The 18,679-nt window shown below is 31.3% G+C and overlaps 2 protein-coding genes across 2 annotated transcripts; one reads left to right on the top strand and one right to left on the bottom strand.

The window, feature by feature from the left end:
• The first annotated feature begins 3,079 nt into the window (after window positions 1–3,079).
• Window positions 3,080–8,648, top strand: LOC122580126 (activating signal cointegrator 1 complex subunit 2). The gene is made up of 8 exons (XM_043752395.1): window positions 3,080–3,501; window positions 5,130–5,289; window positions 5,373–5,434; window positions 5,622–5,716; window positions 5,894–6,007; window positions 6,092–6,157; window positions 6,287–6,384; window positions 6,487–8,648. The coding sequence occupies exons 1-8, from the start codon at window positions 3,180–3,182 to the stop codon at window positions 8,309–8,311; spliced, it is 2,742 nt and encodes a 913-aa protein (XP_043608330.1). The 5' UTR covers window positions 3,080–3,179; the 3' UTR covers window positions 8,312–8,648.
• A 1,695-nt stretch (window positions 8,649–10,343) lies between these two features.
• Window positions 10,344–11,925, bottom strand: LOC122580278 (F-box protein CPR1-like). Its single transcript, XM_043752555.1, has one exon. The coding sequence runs from the start codon at window positions 11,837–11,839 to the stop codon at window positions 10,568–10,570; it is 1,272 nt and encodes a 423-aa protein (XP_043608490.1). The 5' UTR covers window positions 11,840–11,925; the 3' UTR covers window positions 10,344–10,567.
• Window positions 11,926–18,679: the final 6,754 nt, after the last annotated feature.

The raw sequence follows: 18,679 nt of genomic DNA, 5'->3' as shown, positions 1-18,679 counted from the left end.
ACAATATGATCAAGTATATATATATATATATATATATATGGTTTTCTCCATAGTCTTGGTGTCTAACTTCTTGGACATGGAAATCATCATATCGCGCAAATACACATATACAATCCAATAGAATTAGTCAATTTGGTTACATAATTTTTTTTAGCAGTTTGAATATAAGTGTATTGAGTTAATCAAATCAAAGGGCGGTACTAAGAGGGGGCTAATGCCCTCTCAAAATTTAAATTTTGTTATGTGTTTTTAAATTTTTCATAAAATTTTTTAAATTTCCTTATAGGTTTTTAACATATTGTCCCCTTTTGAATTTGTTTTTTATAGATTTTTTAATTTTGCCCCTTTTGAAATTTATAGTATATAACTTGGAAATAACGTCAGATCCAAGATGACCATGTTCCATAGTGCACGTAATTAGGTCTAATATGGGTTTCGTTTGTGCTACTTTGTTCTTCATTTCTAGTGGAATGATAAATCACCCTGCGAATTATATGAAAGTGATATTATTATTCTTTGGTGTCACACATGCATATACTGATATACTATGTATGGAATTAATTATACAGAAAAACCTCATCTTAATTAGTGTCAAGTGTATTTGCTTTTCAGTTTTAGCAAGAATACATCTAAGTTGTTATTGATATATGAACCCAAAATCACATTTAGCATATAAAGCTTTTGGGCAGTTCTATAAACTTTTGAAGCTTAGATTATTTGCATAAGAGTATAAGACATTAAGACTATGACTATTAATTGATCAAAAACGATACAAATAAAACTATAGTCAAGTTTTACTTTTCTGAAACGTATTTGACCACCAGATTAGGCTTGCAACTGGCTAATCAATACCCAGTCCAGAATACATCGGCCCATATACATGAGCCCACTTAAACCGGGTATGCAGAAATTCAATTGACTCAATTCAGCAAAGGTCAAACAGCGACTTAAGCTATGTTTTTGGCCAAAATCAGACCATGTAAGGTATACTTTCCAATTATTTGCATAACAATGTATAAAAGAACGAAACCTGATGAGGTAAATTTCTGAAATTTAATAGGAATTTATTGGGTAATTTTAGAAGTTTTGGTATATAACAAAAAAAAAACAATTTAACTTTCTTTAATTAAAGCTTTTTACGAGTCTTTTATACATTAATGAATTTCCTATTGACCCGACCCGGTCCATTTTTTCCACTCGTCTAAGATGTTTTAGGGATGACAAAAAAACCGAAAACCGATACCGGTACTGAAAGTCGGTACTGATAGAGATTCGGTATCGGTTTTGATTTTAAGATGAAATCGGTATCGGTACTAACCGGTTCGGTACCGGTAATACCGAAGTTAATACCGAACTATTTTAAGCCATGTTATGTTTTCTAATATTTCTCATGACATAAATATAAGTTGGAGATTTTGATTTAAGAAAAAGTTCTTTGCAGTTACATGATTACGCAGTTCATGCTAAGCAAATAGGCATTTCATTTATAGAGTATACTACTAAGGATATAACATGCCAATCACACAATAACAAACAGATTTAATACTCGTGAACTATAATAATTTTTTAAAAAATGGATATAAATCAGTGTTTTTTAAAACCATAAAAAACCTACATAAATACTATTGGAAGCTGAATTAACAACTTGTCAGGCATAAACTTTAGAGCCATAGTCAAAACAAAGAACAAGCACATTTCGGTATTAAATCGGTACTCCCGAAATTACCGATACCGATACCGATTAAATATTTCGCTACGGTATTCGGTTCTTACCTTTGTCCAAATTCGGTATCGATACTAACCAGTTTGGTACGGTTCTTGTAACGATCTCATCCCTAATATGTTTATCACATCAAATAAGTTGGATGTATGTTATTTTGAATTCAGAATCCGTTGTATCAACATACTATTGATTATTGAAGATGATATTATATCTGCATGACTTAATATATTCAACCTCAGTTAGAAGTTGTTTAGTGTCGGCCTCAAAGTAAGGTCTTATTAAGTGTAGCCCATAAACAACTTAAGTCATTTACTGCTTACAGGCTTATAACCATTAATTTTTAATTTAACCACCACTAAAATAGCTTGTCATGTTTCTTAAATAATTATCGAATTCCAAATCTTTATAACTAGCTTTGTACCCGCACGAAGCGGCGGGGCATAGGAAAAAAACACTGGTTATTTAGCGGTACTTGCGCGATTACCGGATCACCGTACCTATGGCTATGTGTGTTTTAGACGGTGGAGACGACGACTGTTTTGGGGGGCGATGGCTATGTGTGTTTTAGGGGGAGGCGGCTTGAGGGGATGTATGTGTGTGTTTTGTTCTAGGGGATGTATGAGTGTGTTTTTTGGTATAATATGTGAGCAGCTTCAAAGGAAGGAAAGGGAGACAAATTGGGCGTAAAGTTTTCTTAAGTGTATTTTCGATATTTCAGGATTAAAGTGTTTGGTGGTAGTGTAAATTAAAAGGGTAAAATAGAGAATTTAAAGGTAGAGTGTTTAATTTAGAGAATGGTACTTTGTTTATATAGGGAGTATAAATAATCAAGAAAATGGTAAAAAATCACACATATATTTAAATCAAAAAATATTTATGTAAGTAAAAAATCAATGCAAATGAAATCCTTATTATTTTGCTCACAGGTTATGAGTTTCATTTTTAAAAGTGACATCCTTATTAAATTTTTAGGTTTTATCAAACGTAGTTTTTAAAGCTGAAGTTAAGGTGATTAAATAGTTGCACACTTATTATAAAATTTAGGAATATGTTTTTAATATAAAAAATATAAATATTTTATACACTTTAAATGTAATCATAAGAGTATAATCTAATTATCTAACATTATTCTTTTATCTTTTTCGCTTTTGGAAATTTTACTCGTTGGTAGCATAAAAACAATATTGTAATCTATGTAAGTGGTACTTAACAATATAGGGACTTTGGTGGAGTGTAATTTGAAAACAGTTTTTTACTTTTTAAATATAAAAAGGAATAACCTGTAATTATTATTTTTACTTGGCGACCACGCCGAACGACAGCGTGTCTTGACATTCTACGTTCCGTTCCTGACTCGTACACCACCATAGAATAGAATAGATCCGATACATCATCACACCCCCTAGAACCCTAAATTCGCCCACACACAACACACACTTTTTAATCCTAATAAAACATGTCTAGCCACAGCAGCAGCAAAAAGGGTTTTACAACTAAAAACCAACCTCAAAAATTCATACCTAAACATCAACAACAATCTAATAACTCGAATTTAACACTTTCTAATTCACTCCGTCAACAACAATCATCTGGTGGTGCTAATAATAGTATCAGTGGGAAATTTGTGAATTACTTGCCGCAGGATGAAGCCGTTGCGGCTGGTTTTCGTTCCGAAGAAGGCGGTCTGGATCCTGTTGAATCTCAAAAAGTTGTTGACTTTCTTAATCAAGAATGTTCTCGCTTGCTTAAGCTCAATCCCAAAGATTTCTGGATACAAGGTCAAGTTTCTTTTCTTTTTTTTTTTTGATTTTATATAGCTTAGTTAATATCTTTGATGTTTTGTATCGATTTTCGAATACCCGTTTGTGTTATTGTTTGTAAAACGTTGATAATTCGATACCGTGAGTAGTTTTAATGTCCCAAAGGAGACTAGAGTGTCTGCATGCCCATATTAGACAATGTGATGGTTTTCGTAAAATCATCTTGCTATTGTGAAAATAAAAGTTGTAAATGGAAACGCTGATTAGTTTGTACGTCTCACAGTTTAGACTCACTCGGCAGCCTGCGAAGGAGAGCGTCTGTTCATATTAGGAAAATTTGAGTGTATTTCTGGGAAGTCTTGCTGCCCGCGAGCATTAGAGCTATGCACCTCGGAAAATGAAGATGGGTCACTATGAGAGATTCCGATGTCAAACTAGCTTCCTGTTAGTGTTAATTGGTGAGCTATTAGTAAATATGGAAGTAGAGTGAGCACGTGTGTAGGGGATAAGATAGAGTAACACTAATATCGGGTGATAAGCTATGAAGAAATTGTGACATTTTTCTTGATGAGTTTTTGTATTATGGTTTTAAAATACGTTGGTGATTTTTTGAAGTAGATGGAAGAACAATGACGTCCGGATAAGCACTATGGTTTTTCATTTCAGCCGATTTGTCTGCTTTTTAGGAATTGCTAAGCTGAAGTCTTGAAGATATGTGTTATCCTAGATTGGAAGTTGTTTGTGTTGTTCTACGCTTTTTCCAATACTTGCAATTTTGAAAAGCATACTATGGTAGTGGGATGGAAGGAGTATATGAGAGCACATATTACCATTACAATTTATAAGTACTGATATTGAAATCCTAACTTTCCCACAGAGCGCTAAAGAAAGGATATAGAGTATGGACCAAGAACTTTGTGATCATACTTGTGAAATTATGTTGATAGATAACTTTTACTAAATGTATATTTGAATGGTACTTGCTTGAAAGATGGTCAACGTTTTCCATTTCATCAATGGTATCCTCTCAGGCTACTCATAATGAGGCTGCCTCTATAGAAGTTTTGTGTGGATGCCAGAATTGGGAAGTTCATATTTTTTTATTTTGATTGCCAAGAATGTAACTTGACAAATCTATAATGCAATTTTTGTGTGAAGAATATCGTTATCCTGTTGAGGTATATTGTGTAGATGCTGGTTTTGGTAGTGACAGTCATTTGCTTTTATCAAGATATGAATAAATTGATCTTGACTATAGAAAGAATGTCACTGATCGGTAGGTATCAGGTAAATACAAAGCAAGTGTTATGAAAAAACCCGATATAATAAAGCCTGAAAAGGTGTACAGATGCTTGTTATATACTGTAATTAATCTTCACCACCTATCAGTTTTGCAATGTGCACTGATTTCCTCACTTTCTAGTTATATCTGATTTTTGGAATGATAGTATGGCCGGTGAATATGTTTCTTGAACTGTTAGTGCTTTTTACGATAAAATAAATTACTATATGTGGTTATGATGTATACTGTGAAATAATTAAGCTGCTTATACTTTTAACTTTTGTATTCCAGTATATCATGTTTGTGTTCAAGCACATGAGTTGAAATCCTCACCTAGTTTGGCGATTTTGTTTTTATTTTTCAGTTGCTAGTGATACTTCTCTGCATGCTTTTCTGGAAAGTTTTTTAAAGTTTAGGAAAAGATGGTCTGACTTTCCATACCGGGGAACCAAGGGAACAGTTGCAGGGGTGATTGTTGGTGAGCATGACCTGAGTCGACGTGTATTTATGATTTTCTACCGAATGTATGTTTATAGTAGTCCATTAATATTTACCACTATTTTAGTGTAATGATTTACTTCATGGTTCCGTTATTATTATTGTGAAGGTCTTCTAATCGGAATCCTGGTGCCAAGGCCTCTGATAGTCTAAGTGCAAAAGACCATGCAGGTGTGTTTTAATGGATACTCTTTTCCAATTTAGGTCAATTTTGCACATGTGTACAGCGTATTAAAATAATCAATGCAACTTATAACTAAATCTTCGCTAGCTTACTAATTTTGTTCGATAATGAAGGCTATGAGTTCGCTGACTGTTAATGCAATGTGGCATTCTTGTTTACTAGATATACATGTAGTTATTTTGCAGGAAAAGAAGTTGCTTGACTTGCCTAAGTTGCTAGATATATGTGCCATATATGGTTATGAGAATGAAGAAATGACACGATCAATTGTAAGTGCGAACAACATAAGCCTGTTTCGAAAAAGCTGTTAACAAAAGAAGCGATTCTTGTCAACTAGCTCACACATATTTCAGTTAGTCTGATAATATTACAGCATCAAATTTTTTTTGTTTTTACACAATTGCACTGTATTAATAGTTTGATACGTAATTGTTCATCTCTTTTAGGTTACTAGTGCTGTAAAGGCCCAGCCTTCGATTCATGACAGTTTCTCGGCTGCTATTTCTCATTTTCTTAACATAGTTCATACCATGTATGAGCGTTGCACCACATCTTTTGAGGTATTTCTTTATAATTATTTTGATAACTTTCTTGTGCTATCTATATCCATATCAAATAGTTTTCTCTATTGTGTTGAAGTATAGGTTCTATTAATATCTGATCAAAGCAAAGACGATGGCTCTACTCGGCTTCACACAGACTATCTTGAGGTGACTTAAGTTTCTATGACTATCATATGTGGGTTTCTGCCATTTGTTGAAGTCATTGTCCTAGCAGTGATCTTGTCATGGAAAATTGTTTTTTTTTTGCTCAATTGTATATGTTACCATTTCTTCTAGGTAATAGATTTTATAAATGATGCTATTGTATCAATGGATGCTTTGGTCTCTGCTTACAAGCATGCAGCTGTCTACTTTTGCTGCCCTGTTTTAACAAGGTATGGTTCAAGTTTGCATGTTCTTCATTTGTCATAAAATGTACGAAAGTTACTTCCTATGTTTAATGACACTTAATTGTAACAATATTTTCTTCTTTGCAGTTACGGAAGTGATGAATTGCTCAAAACCCTTGCCAGGCTGCATGATTCCTTATTGCCTACTTTGCAGCATGGATTCAAAATAATATTTTCAAGAAGGGCAGATGACATGTTGCAGAATGTTATCATTAGTCTGAAGATGTTATCATCTAGAATAGCTAATTTTTGTTGGAAATTACTGAATTTATGTTACCTAACTGAAGAATTGTTTGAGGAGAGCATTTATCTTCCATCTGGCTCAAAGATATTTCCAGCCCAAGTAGAAGACCCAGTCATCCGAGCAGACATTTTAGTTCAAACATTTCGGGATATTAGTGAAGAATGTTCAACTGTTCAAGATGAAAGTAACATGAGTTCATTGCTTCAAAGTGTTGAAAAGAACTATCAGTTGATAAGCACACTGGAGCGCTTAGGGAATAAAGGGTGGATCAAAATGGATAGTGAACAGTTGCAATTTCTTTATAGAATCATGTCAGTTCCCTTTTCTTTGAGCACAAATATATCACATTTGTCATCAAATAAGGAGGTGGAAATAGATGAAGATAGTGCAATACTTGAGTCAAAAATCAGTCAAGTGAAAGACTTATTTCCTGATTATGGTAAAGGCTTTATTTCTGCTTGTCTTGAAGTGTATAATTACAACCCCGAGGAAGTCATCCAGAGAATTTTAGAAGCAAACCTTCACAGTGATCTACTTTCTCTTGATACTTCCCTAGATGTAGCCCCACCCAAAACCGCTCCTCCTCCAGCTAGTGTAAAAGATAAAGGAAAAGGGAAGTTAATCGAACATTCAATCCCAATGCCAACATCATCATCAACTTCTACATCGGCACCAGCACCAACACCGATACCCACAAAAGTATTGCCTGCATCTTCAACATCATCTTCTTCAGCTGGAAGATTTGTCAGGAAATTGGCAACAAATGTGGCTGAGAATCAAGTTCTCGAGTCCATAGATGAAACTGCCAAAACTTTTGCTCTTAAATCACTGCTCGAGTATGAAGATGAGTATGATGATTCTTTTGATGACCTTGGTCTAGGCGTTGGTGATGCAGGACCAGATGATTTGAGTGAAAGAGTAAGTTCCAGTTCCGCTTCAGAAGCTTCTCGATGGGGGTCACGACAGAAACCCCAATTTTTTGTTAAAGATGGTAAACATTATAGTTATAAAGTGTCGGGTTCTGTGGCGGTTGCAAATTACAATGAAGCATCTATAGTTAATCAAGCTCAAAAAGAATTAATTCATGGGCTTGGGCGTGGAGGTAATTTTCCTTTGGGTGCAGTACAGAAGTTGATGGAATTAAATGAAGTAAAACAAGGGGAGCAAGATATTACTGAAAATTCAAATAGAAGGGGAAGGGGAAGGAATAGTAACAAAAAGGACCATAATGCAGCAATTAAATCAGATGAAGGACAGTATAATGAACAGCATCATGTGGGTGGGCGAGGATGGGGTAGGGGTAATACTGTTAAGGAACAATCTGTGACTGCGTCAAACGAAGGGCGATATGATGAGCAACGTCAAGTGGGTGGGCGAGGAAAAGGGAGAGAATGGGGTAGGGGTAATCAAACTGTGGCCGAGTCAAACGAAGGGCGGTATGATGAGCAACGTCAAGTGGGTGGACGAGGGAGAGGAAGGGGTAGGGGTAATATCGGAAAGGAACAAAATGCGACTGAGTCAAATGAAGGAGAAGACAGCAGTGAGTTTGTTAGTGAGCGTGGAAGAGGGGGTAGAGCAAGAGGAGGGAGGAGAGGAGGGGGAAGGAGAGATAATTACCGGAAGGATCAAGCTATGAAAAAACACTTTGCTTCGCTTGGGACATTTTGAGTACATTCATGAATACATTCAATGGTTTTTTGTATAGAGCTACATTGTTGGGTTGATTAGATTGTTTATCATTGTTACGCAGGTGAATCTTTCAGTTTGATGAGTCCGTTAATTGTCACCCGTATAGCTTACAATATGGAATATGGTGGATCAATGTTTCTTCTTGTTGCACTTAATTTTTATCTTCGAATTGTAAGCGGAATAGTCTTATAGGGAGCCGAATACAGACATGATATAGTTCTTGTTTTTGAAAATTTATACAAAGGCTGAAGCTATTGGCTTGAAGTTTGCATTGTATGACTTTTTGGAGTAGATAGTAAAATTTATATTTTCTGGATTGGTATTGCATTTTCTAGGCTTTGTGCAACTATATTAGAGATATTAACAGGTAACAAAAATTTGAACTTTAACCACTTACCCATAAGTTTTGATTTAATTCGTTTCCAGCTTATAACTTCAAAATAGAATGTCATTTTGTTTGTTCCATTGCTGAAGTAAATTGCAGATCAGCAAATATTAGATTGTTTAGTTCCAGATCGGTTCACATATTGATGAATAAGAGATGATCATATTCAGATCTCTTATAAGATACGGAGTATGTCATAGTCATATAAGAATGGTACAGCGTATATGAAAGGAAAATTTTGACTTTCGATGATTAATCTATTATCAAAATGCAAAATGGAGTAATTAACTAATTACGTGCAAGCCACTTGCAACCGTGCAATTCCAAAAAAGTTCTCCAATACCAAATTCCTTGCCTCATTTCGTGTGAAGCTCACATATGGAAAGAAATGCGCGATCGACTAAAACATACTACCCACAGAGCTGGTACCCACCCTGATGTCAGTATACAAGGATATGAAATCAGTTGTGGCGTGATGTGGTAGGATCAGGTTGTTCTATTTCATCTTGTTAGTATCACGCATTTTGTTTCTTATTACCAATTTGAAGTAGTATTGTTTTAGTACTTTGTACATATTAACTAACGGCCTAACGGGTGATCATCTTCAAAAAAAAGTGCACGTCTGCACCTTAATGCATATTGAGATGATACTGAAATACAACTGTTGAAGAATGCATATGATCAACTTCGGTCATGAGAGCATATGCTTGAAAGTGCTAAATGAAAAAAAGATGTAAACGGGAGACAATACTAACAAACAATATAAATGGCCAAATGACTACACAAAACCAAACCCTTCTGCTCTGAAGTCCAAAACATGAGACTGAATGAAAAAGGAACAAGACCCAACACAATTATCTGAATACGGAACAAAAAGATGTGAACACCAGACTACTTGCAAGATAGCATTGAAGTGCCTTAGATATCATTCATGCCATTCAAATTCTTATTGTCCCCTTTGGAGAAGATCCTTGCAAGGAAAATTAAGAAAGACACGTGTTCATTCAATACCTGAAGACTTTGTAATCTGTTTTCTAATTGGCTTTTAAATCATAAATTTGATCTCATGTTAGTACAATGCACACACAAAATCCAACATAGAATACAGTTTTTATTCACACACAGTTCAAGTTTCTAAGATGACACAAATGAAAGATGTTACTTGGCTTCCGATTCGATTGACCATCATAATCTATACGTTTACTAAAGATAAAAAAAAAACGTTACCTAGAGTGCAACCCCTAACCAATCTGCAGCTAGATCTCTTGTGTGATATAAATTTAAGCACAAAGCTCAAAAAATAGAAAAAAATAAACCCAACCTAGAAGACCAGAACAAAACTGTAACAAAGTAGACCAACTTTAACCTTATGAGTAGCAACAAATTGATCATCAATTCTAATGTTCAGCCAGATTTCATAGCTATACGCCTATACACTACTCTTGTTCATCTCTAACTTATACCTAGAAGATTCAGAATACTATCTCATCAACCTTTAACTCATAACAAAATTGCTTCACGAAATGGAACAAAATCTTTCAAAAGCTAGATACTTGTTAAGTCACTATGGAAAGTAAACCATCGATACGACCAACTTGATCAGGTAACGATATACCAAAATGTTAATGAAGTAAAAGCCACATGCATAAATATAATGGCATGGGCCTGCAATGTTAATATATCATGCTAACAAGCAAAAAATAACACCCCTAAGGTTTGACATTGACAAAAATACTTTTTAGAAGCATAAGTATTATATATATAAGTCTTGCCTTCTTGTAGCCCTTTTTCATCATTCACCAAAAAACAACTCAAAAATCCTTAATACTCGCCAGCTTCCTTGAATTCTCTCAGACAGGGGTATCTTTCCTAATTCGCTTGCTCCTTCTGACTTTCTCTTTCCCGGCTAACGTTTGAGATGCCTCAACACCTAGTCCACACTTAGGGGGTGTTACCCAAACGAGACTGTCCACATACCGAACAATTTTGGGTTTGCCAATCACGCTAGCCCGGAAATTAAATGATTTAGCTTCACGTGCAATAATATCGTATAAAGCTAAATGACCATACGAATCATCAAAAATGAACTCTTTATTCAATGTGAACCCGTATGGAGATAACTTCCCACTAGACTTTTCTGAAAGGCGATAGAGTTTCTCCCACGACCCAGCTACACCATACTTATTCATCACCCACACCTCACACTTTTCACGTGTAGCACATGACATCAAACAAAGCTTTCCATCCAAAACTCCCAAAACATTTGGTTCATTAACATGAAACTCTTGCAAGGAATCCGGAACAGATATCTCAACGAAAGTCTTAACACCCAAATTAAATGCAACTATTGTTTGTAGCTTATGCTCCTCGTCAAGATAACCAAGCCAATGAAGACGACCATCATGTCCATCTACACAAACATAATCTTGATCCAAGATCCTTGCAATATGAGACGGGAACGGTTGAGTGATCAATTCCCAAGAACCTTTCCTCATGCTATATACTTCCACTTGTAGCCACTTTTTAACCACATAAAACCAAGTGCCAAATAGGTTTTTTGATGCTCTGAACTTGTCTTTTGGTGGTAGAAGATGGCCAGTGAGCTTTACAACTTTGTAATCATCCGTTTTGGGATCATACCCAAACCGGAAAAGTACATCATAACAACCACGTGAGCCAGGAGGAACATTATATGGTGGAAGAGGTAACAAAGCACCAAGAGAAGGGTTCCAGATGAAAATAACAGAATCATAAAACGTCGATGTTCTAATAAAGCATATCAAGCCGTTAACAGAACCAATGATGTCATAGCTACCATTATAAGGCTTTTTAAGAAAACTAGGTAGTCTAATGAACTCGGGTAGTTGAACATGAGGACGTACAAGGTTATGGACAGTGAATTTTCGAAGGTCATCAAAATAAAATCCAGGCTGGAAGACCATGAGAATATCATGTTTGTTAAAGATTGAACAATCCATGAGGGACTTTATAAACGACGAATGGGATAAAAGAGCATTCCATGGTTTACAAACGCACCTCATTTGAGCAAGCAGTTTTGCAGGTAAGTAGATAAATATGTTGTTAGATAGAACATCATCAGGGAGGTTCGATATAGTTGCCATTTTTATGTGCCAATGTAAACCTTATGGTATCATAAGCTCGGTCAACTTATAATATGTAGTTCTCCAACAAACAACATGAAGTGGTCCTTTTGAAATTCTGTGCAGCTGAAAACAAACGGTCTAATAAGATTAATCTCTCATAACAAATGCAATATTTAACCACCATTAAAACTAACCAGTCGTTACATCTACCATACTTAATTATATAGTAATGAAGTTCAAACTACTATACTAAAAACTAGTACATGCATTAATTACATGAGGGTTTTTTTTTTAACATTGGATCAAAAAGCAAATTTTATAAAAATGTGACATAACCACACGAATTTCCTAATTATTGGAACAAAACATGATTTATAAGTTCAACTTTGCTACATAAAAATGCATATGTGAGTTTCTTCATAGTGTTTTATTACCCTTAATAAATAATGCCATTCAATGTTCAAATTTCATATTTCGTGTGCCTAATTAGAAAATCAGTATAGTTATTAGTTCTGTCACATTATTCTGAATTACGTCCTATATACCTATAGATGAGAAATTTCTTAAAATGAGAATAATAGGAAGTTTCTTATAACGCATCCCTAGCCCGCCACATGTGGATGGTTCCCAACCCTTCGTCAATGCCTCTCATGCTGCACACCTTATTTCCATGAATCTAATGCAAATTGTCTTGCTAAGGTGCATCGTAATACAGCTTAAGCTGCATCACTATTGTTTTTTTCGATTTCATTGTTTCCATTTAAGAATAAGATTTGAAAATAGACACTAATTGTTTTTTAGATATGATTTTCACCGACACTTTTTCGGTCACATCACCATTACTTTCTAATCTCATTCACCTTCTCCTTTTCCCCTTAACCCTTTACCTACCATTTGAACCCTAAACTATTCAATTTAAAACCCCACGATATAACCAAATACTCGAACAAAATAAAGCAAAACAATAAAAAAAAAAAAAAAAAGAGTCGGTGAAAGTGTTCACCTAGCCAAGCATCACCTCCCTACAGTTATGCCCTCCTCATACCTTTCACCACCCATTTGGTCCCTCCTAGCCTCTTCACTAACATTTTCACCTAGCCTTTAAGAATGGTCTAAGGGGAAAAAAAACTATTCTTTTATCTATATTGGTAAAAAAATTTATATGATTGATCATTTTTTTTGGTCACATAAAACAAACAATGATACTGCTTAATTTACTCGGACAATGTTTATAGAGACAAACACTATACCCAGAAAGTACTTAATAACATTCTCTTAAAAAACCAAACAGGTTCTAATGTGTTTTTTTTTTTGTTATTTTTTACAATTAAAAATAGATTGAATTTGTTGTAACTGTTTCATCACACCACATATATGTCCGTACTTTATTTGATGACAGTGTGATCAACATCACGGTGTGAGCGTGTGATTTTTTTTATTCCTATCAGGTCTGAAGTCTGAACCCTTTCCCCTACCCAAACATGTTGACCAATTTCTTTCTTTTTATTTTTTTCTGAGTTCATCAAGATGTCTGAACACCAAAATAGATGGTTTATATTTTATATTTCATATATTTATTTGATACAATATATTTTCTTTATTATTATTATTATTAAACAATTAAAAAAAAAGCAACAACAAGATGATGCTAAAAATATACTAGTATAATATCTATAATAATAATTATTATGAATAAAACATGACTAACCTCAAATTTCTTGAAAGCTCACAGTTGTTGAATATAATATGTTGAAAGAGATATATATATATATGTGGATGTATAAAAAGAAGGTTACATTTTCATCTGAATAAAATATTAAATTAAAAATGAAATGAAAAACAGATTGTGTGTATGTCTTTTGAGTTGAAGAAAAAACAATACGGGTGTAGCAGAGCTCAATCACATCACACTACTTTGATGGTGCGAAATTTAAAACGACGGCGCCACTCATTCCCTCCCACGTGACACTCTACACACACGTCACCTCTGTCTCATATTTTCTCTCTCCCACGACGACGTGTTATATGTTACCACCATGTGATATACATAACCCATGACGTGTCTTGTTAGGAGAGAGAAAGAAATAATATATATATAAATTTTAGGTAAAATAAAACTACTTTTAAAGTAAAATAAATAAAATAATATATTTTTTTCAGTAATAATCATCGTGCATCATGAAAATCAACGTACATCAATTGTTTCGTAAATCTTGGTGCATCAATTTAACCATAATTTAAGGGTAAGATCTTATCTTATTTATTTTACTTTAATATTTATTTTATAATATACAACCCCTATATATAAATACTAGTTTTAATCTTCGTACAATATACGGATTGACTATATAATACAATATATATAATATAATCATGTTCTTAAATTATATATAAATTAAAGCTTAAATTGAAATTAAAAAATAAATTAAAAAAAAGATAGAAAGTTTTGAATTAAAAAAAAAAACAAATATTATGAAGGAAAAAAAACATAAAAATTACTAAACCATTATAAGTGAAGTTTAAGATGAATAACGTAAGACATCTACATCTATAACCTACCTATATATATATATATATATAACAAGTTGTTAAATCCATTCCTAAACAAACAAGAATCTTTGGATGGATTCCATCTTTGATTTAGAATCATTAGATAAAATTCAATTATTTCATCTTTACTAAATGACAATATTAATACTTATACTTTTTATAATTATACAAAAAATCTCTCTTTAAATTTAATTTACACTTTTTGGTTTTTCCTCACAAATTTACAGATTTTAGTTTTCCATCACAAAGTTACACTTTTTACCCAATAATTTTAATATAAGAAATCAAGAATAATAACTAATATATATATATATATATATATATATATATATATATATTATATACTTAATAGAATAATATTTTATATTATATATTCAATAGTTAATAGCTAATATATATTCTAATAATAAAATAATACTATCTATCTTATATCTTATCCAGTAGAATAATAGTTAAAATTATAAAAAAATAACAGAAAGCATATTTTAATTGAAGTGTTAGATTTTAGACCCGTGTCCAATACTGGACACGAGACTTACGATATTATTAATGCTAAATACTTTGATAACAATTATCTGTGAATATTGTTAATACAAAAAGTTAATACACATAAAGTGAGAAAATTGTACTTTTTTTTTATTGAGGTAGAGCATGAATCTTGAATGAAATTCATATTAGTTTGAAGTTAGGACTTTGTATTTTATTTATAAAATATTACTGTAAATTTTTAATAGTTTTTTAATGGCTTAATATTTATCTTTAAGTTGAATTGTAATAATTGTATTATAATTATGTAATTCTAATTTAATATTTATACATATGGATAGAAGTGTAGTTGAAATTTATTGCTTTAAAATTTTGATAGTTTTTAAAGAATCTAATATATATCTTTAGGTATATAATTAGTCTAGACAATTATATTTATTTTTACAATAAAAGTTAAGAAAAGTCAAAATTAAAAATTAGTAAAAATTGAAAATTGTGATTGGTCAATAAGCAATTTAATTAATTAAATGATAAAAATTAATAAAATCTACTCAATTTGATGGGGCTAAATCGTATAAAAAGTATAGATTAAGTATTTAGGGTTAAAAATTTAAATTATTAATGGAAAACAAAAAAGTGTAAATTAATGACACTTTTTTATACAAATATTAATAATGATTATTAGGATTATGATGACATAAGCGAGAATCAATAGGACGAAGTTGAGCGATATGATTGGTCAATAAGTCATTAGTTTAATTGTTTTTAGGCCCGTGTCTAATACACGGGGCTTACGGCGTTATCAATATTAGATTATAATTTATTATAGTTTAAAACATAATATACTATTTTAAGTAATAAAATATTGATCTATATATCAACACTTTGAGTTTTATATTAAAATAGTTTTTAAAAATATGCTTGTTATATATTTACATCAAATTTTATTTATTTTTAATCAATTAATTTTATGTTTATATGACAAAATATATTATTAGATATATATTAGTTTTTATTCAATTGGATATGTGTTAGTTATTATTTTATTAGATTAATATCTATATATATATATATATATATATATATATATATAACAAGGTTCTAAATTTATTCATAAACAAATAGGAATCTTTGGATGAATTCCAACTTTGATTAAGAGTCATTATATCAAATTTAATTATTTCATCTTTATAGAATGACAATATTAATACTTTCACTTTATATGATTAGACAAAAAATCCCTTTAATTTCATATCATAATAAATACAAAAACTATATGTTGTCGAAGTAACTTTCCTTCCTTCCTATCATGTGTATATCTTAATTATAAGGTTGAAGTATTAATTATTCAATTTATGAATCTTTTGATTATTTTTGTTTAAATTAATTATTTGTTATTTAGGTAATACTCTCTCCGTTTCATATTAAATGTCTTATTATTACTTTTTTAGTATTTTTATTTCAACTTTGACCGTATTTTTTTTTGTGTTATATAAAACTTGATATAACAGATATGAATTGATTGAGTTTTAAATATACTTTTCATTAATATAACTTTGATCAACTAATATAAAAGACAAATAAAGATATTTACTGTTAAAGTCGGAAAAAAAAAGACTTGGTCAGTCAAAATAACTTTGATTAAAAACCATTAGATCAACTTTAATTATTATATCTTTATAAATGACAATATTAATATTTTTATTTTATATAATTAGAAAAAAAAAACCCTAAAATCATATCATAAACCATAAATAAATATAAAAACTATATGTTGGCGTATGCAACTTTCCTTCCTTCCTTTATCATGTGTATATTTTAATTATTAAGTTGAAATATTAATTATTAAAGCTATGAATCTTTTGATTATTTTAGTTTAAATTAATTATTTGTTATTTAGGTAATACTCTATCCGTTTTATATTAAGTGTCTTAATATTACATTTTTAGTCTTTTTATTTCAACTTTGACCGTAATTTTTTTGTTTGTGTTATATAAAATTTGATATAATATATATAAATTGATTAAGTTTTAAATGTACTTTTCATTAATATAACTTTCATCAACTAATATAATACACAAAAAAAGATATTTATTGTTAAAGTCGGAAAAAAAAGACTTGGTCAATCAAAATAGGACAATTAAAATAGGATGGAGGGAGTAACAATTATGATACGGTCGAATAACATATCATTGCAATCCAATTTCTTTCTTTATTTACTTTCAATTAATGTCATAAATGTAATGTTGAAAGAATTCACGTTTCCAATATTGTTTTTTTTTTTAACTATAACACCTTAATACTTTTTCACACAATATAAAGGTCTTTGAAAAAAGTAATGGTAAGTATTGAGAGATAACTAGAAAGATATTTGCGCAATGTTACGGTGGCGGTGGCGATGACAGGTAGTGGTGGCGTTGACATGAGTAGTGTAGTTAAATGATATGAGATAATTGATATAATGGGAGTAATATATATATATATATATATATAAAAACAATTAAAGGAATGCATGATGTAAATAGATAAGAGGGGCATATTGGTCATTTTGTATATCATAAAAATATAATTTTTCAACATGAGTCTATACATTCTATAATGTAGGTAATTGATGTAAGATAGTTGATAAAATGGGAGTAGTATATATATATTTTAGGGTAAAGAAATGCATAATGTAAATAGATAAGAGAGCATATTGATTATTTTTTATATGATAAAAGCGTAACTTTCAAACAAGGGTATATGATTTTTATATAGAATTATTAATAAAATATTTTTAAGATTTTATTATAGTAATTAAAAATGTCTTATCTATATTTAATTTATTATACAAATATATAACTCACGTGTTAAAAACATATACAAACTAATCATTTCGAATCTGATCCCGTAATCCATCCCAATTTTGAAAACGCATAATTTATTTTGTAAACGCAAATTTTGTTTTGTAATCGCAATACCAAACACCCCCTTAATATATAACTATTAATAATTATTAATATGAAAACTTCATATAATTATCTCGCGTATTACGTGGAAAAATAATCTAGTTTATATCTATATCTATACTCTCTTATAAAATAAACTGACATCCTACTTTATGAAACTCAACATTTTTTTCAATATCCCCAAACTACCCCTAAATAACCCTAACAAATATATATATATATATATAAAATGGTTAACTTGTACACCTTATTATTTTTGCATCTAATCCTCAACTTATATTTAAAATGATAACCACGGTTAGATGTCTCATCACCGCATCTCATGAAAGAACCTAAGCAACTTGTATATCGTTACGGCATCTCACGCGTTATAAACCATTGCCTCTGCAATGGACACCCTTCTATAATTACCAAAACATTCCCTATATATCCCTATATATCTTTTCATACATGTATAAATTGATAACTTATCAAAGCGTAAAATATACACGGCCATAAATACATAAAAATTCTATATATAAATAAAAGATGATAAATTCTTTTATAATAATTTAGTTATCTTTAAAGGTGATGTTTTTATTTTATTTAATAAACTTAATAATTAACAACTTAATTATTCAGTTAAATTTTATATATTTTATTAATTTTTATAAACAAACATAACCATTAGTTATTTATATTTTATATAATATATACACACATTATTTACGTATTAATCACTTAATGCACTCAATACTTAATAACTAAAAAAAACGATCACTAAGACTATTAGACCATTTGTAACCATTCATGTTACATTAGCATCACGTTCTCACCTCTTTTATTCTATCTTTTCCCCTTAACCAACCTAACATTTGGTCCTTACCTTTATTTA

The sequence above is a fragment of the Erigeron canadensis genome, chromosome 8, assembly GCF_010389155.1.
Source record: "Erigeron canadensis isolate Cc75 chromosome 8, C_canadensis_v1, whole genome shotgun sequence".
Taxonomy (NCBI): domain Eukaryota; kingdom Viridiplantae; phylum Streptophyta; class Magnoliopsida; order Asterales; family Asteraceae; genus Erigeron; species Erigeron canadensis.
This window is presented reverse-complemented; position numbering and strand designations above follow the sequence as displayed.

Coding starts and splice junctions, on each gene's coding strand:
- LOC122580126 (XM_043752395.1), top strand. CDS start 3,180: ATGTCTAGCCACAGCAGCAGCAAAAAGGGTTTTACAACTAAAAACCAA. Junction 5,435..5,621: donor AAGTGCAAAAGACCATGCAG/GTGTGTTTTAAT, acceptor ATATACATGTAG/TTATTTTGCAGGAAAAGAAG. Junction 6,158..6,286: donor TTCACACAGACTATCTTGAG/GTGACTTAAGTT, acceptor CATTTCTTCTAG/GTAATAGATTTTATAAATGA.
- LOC122580278 (XM_043752555.1), bottom strand. CDS start 11,839: ATGGCAACTATATCGAACCTCCCTGATGATGTTCTATCTAACAACATA.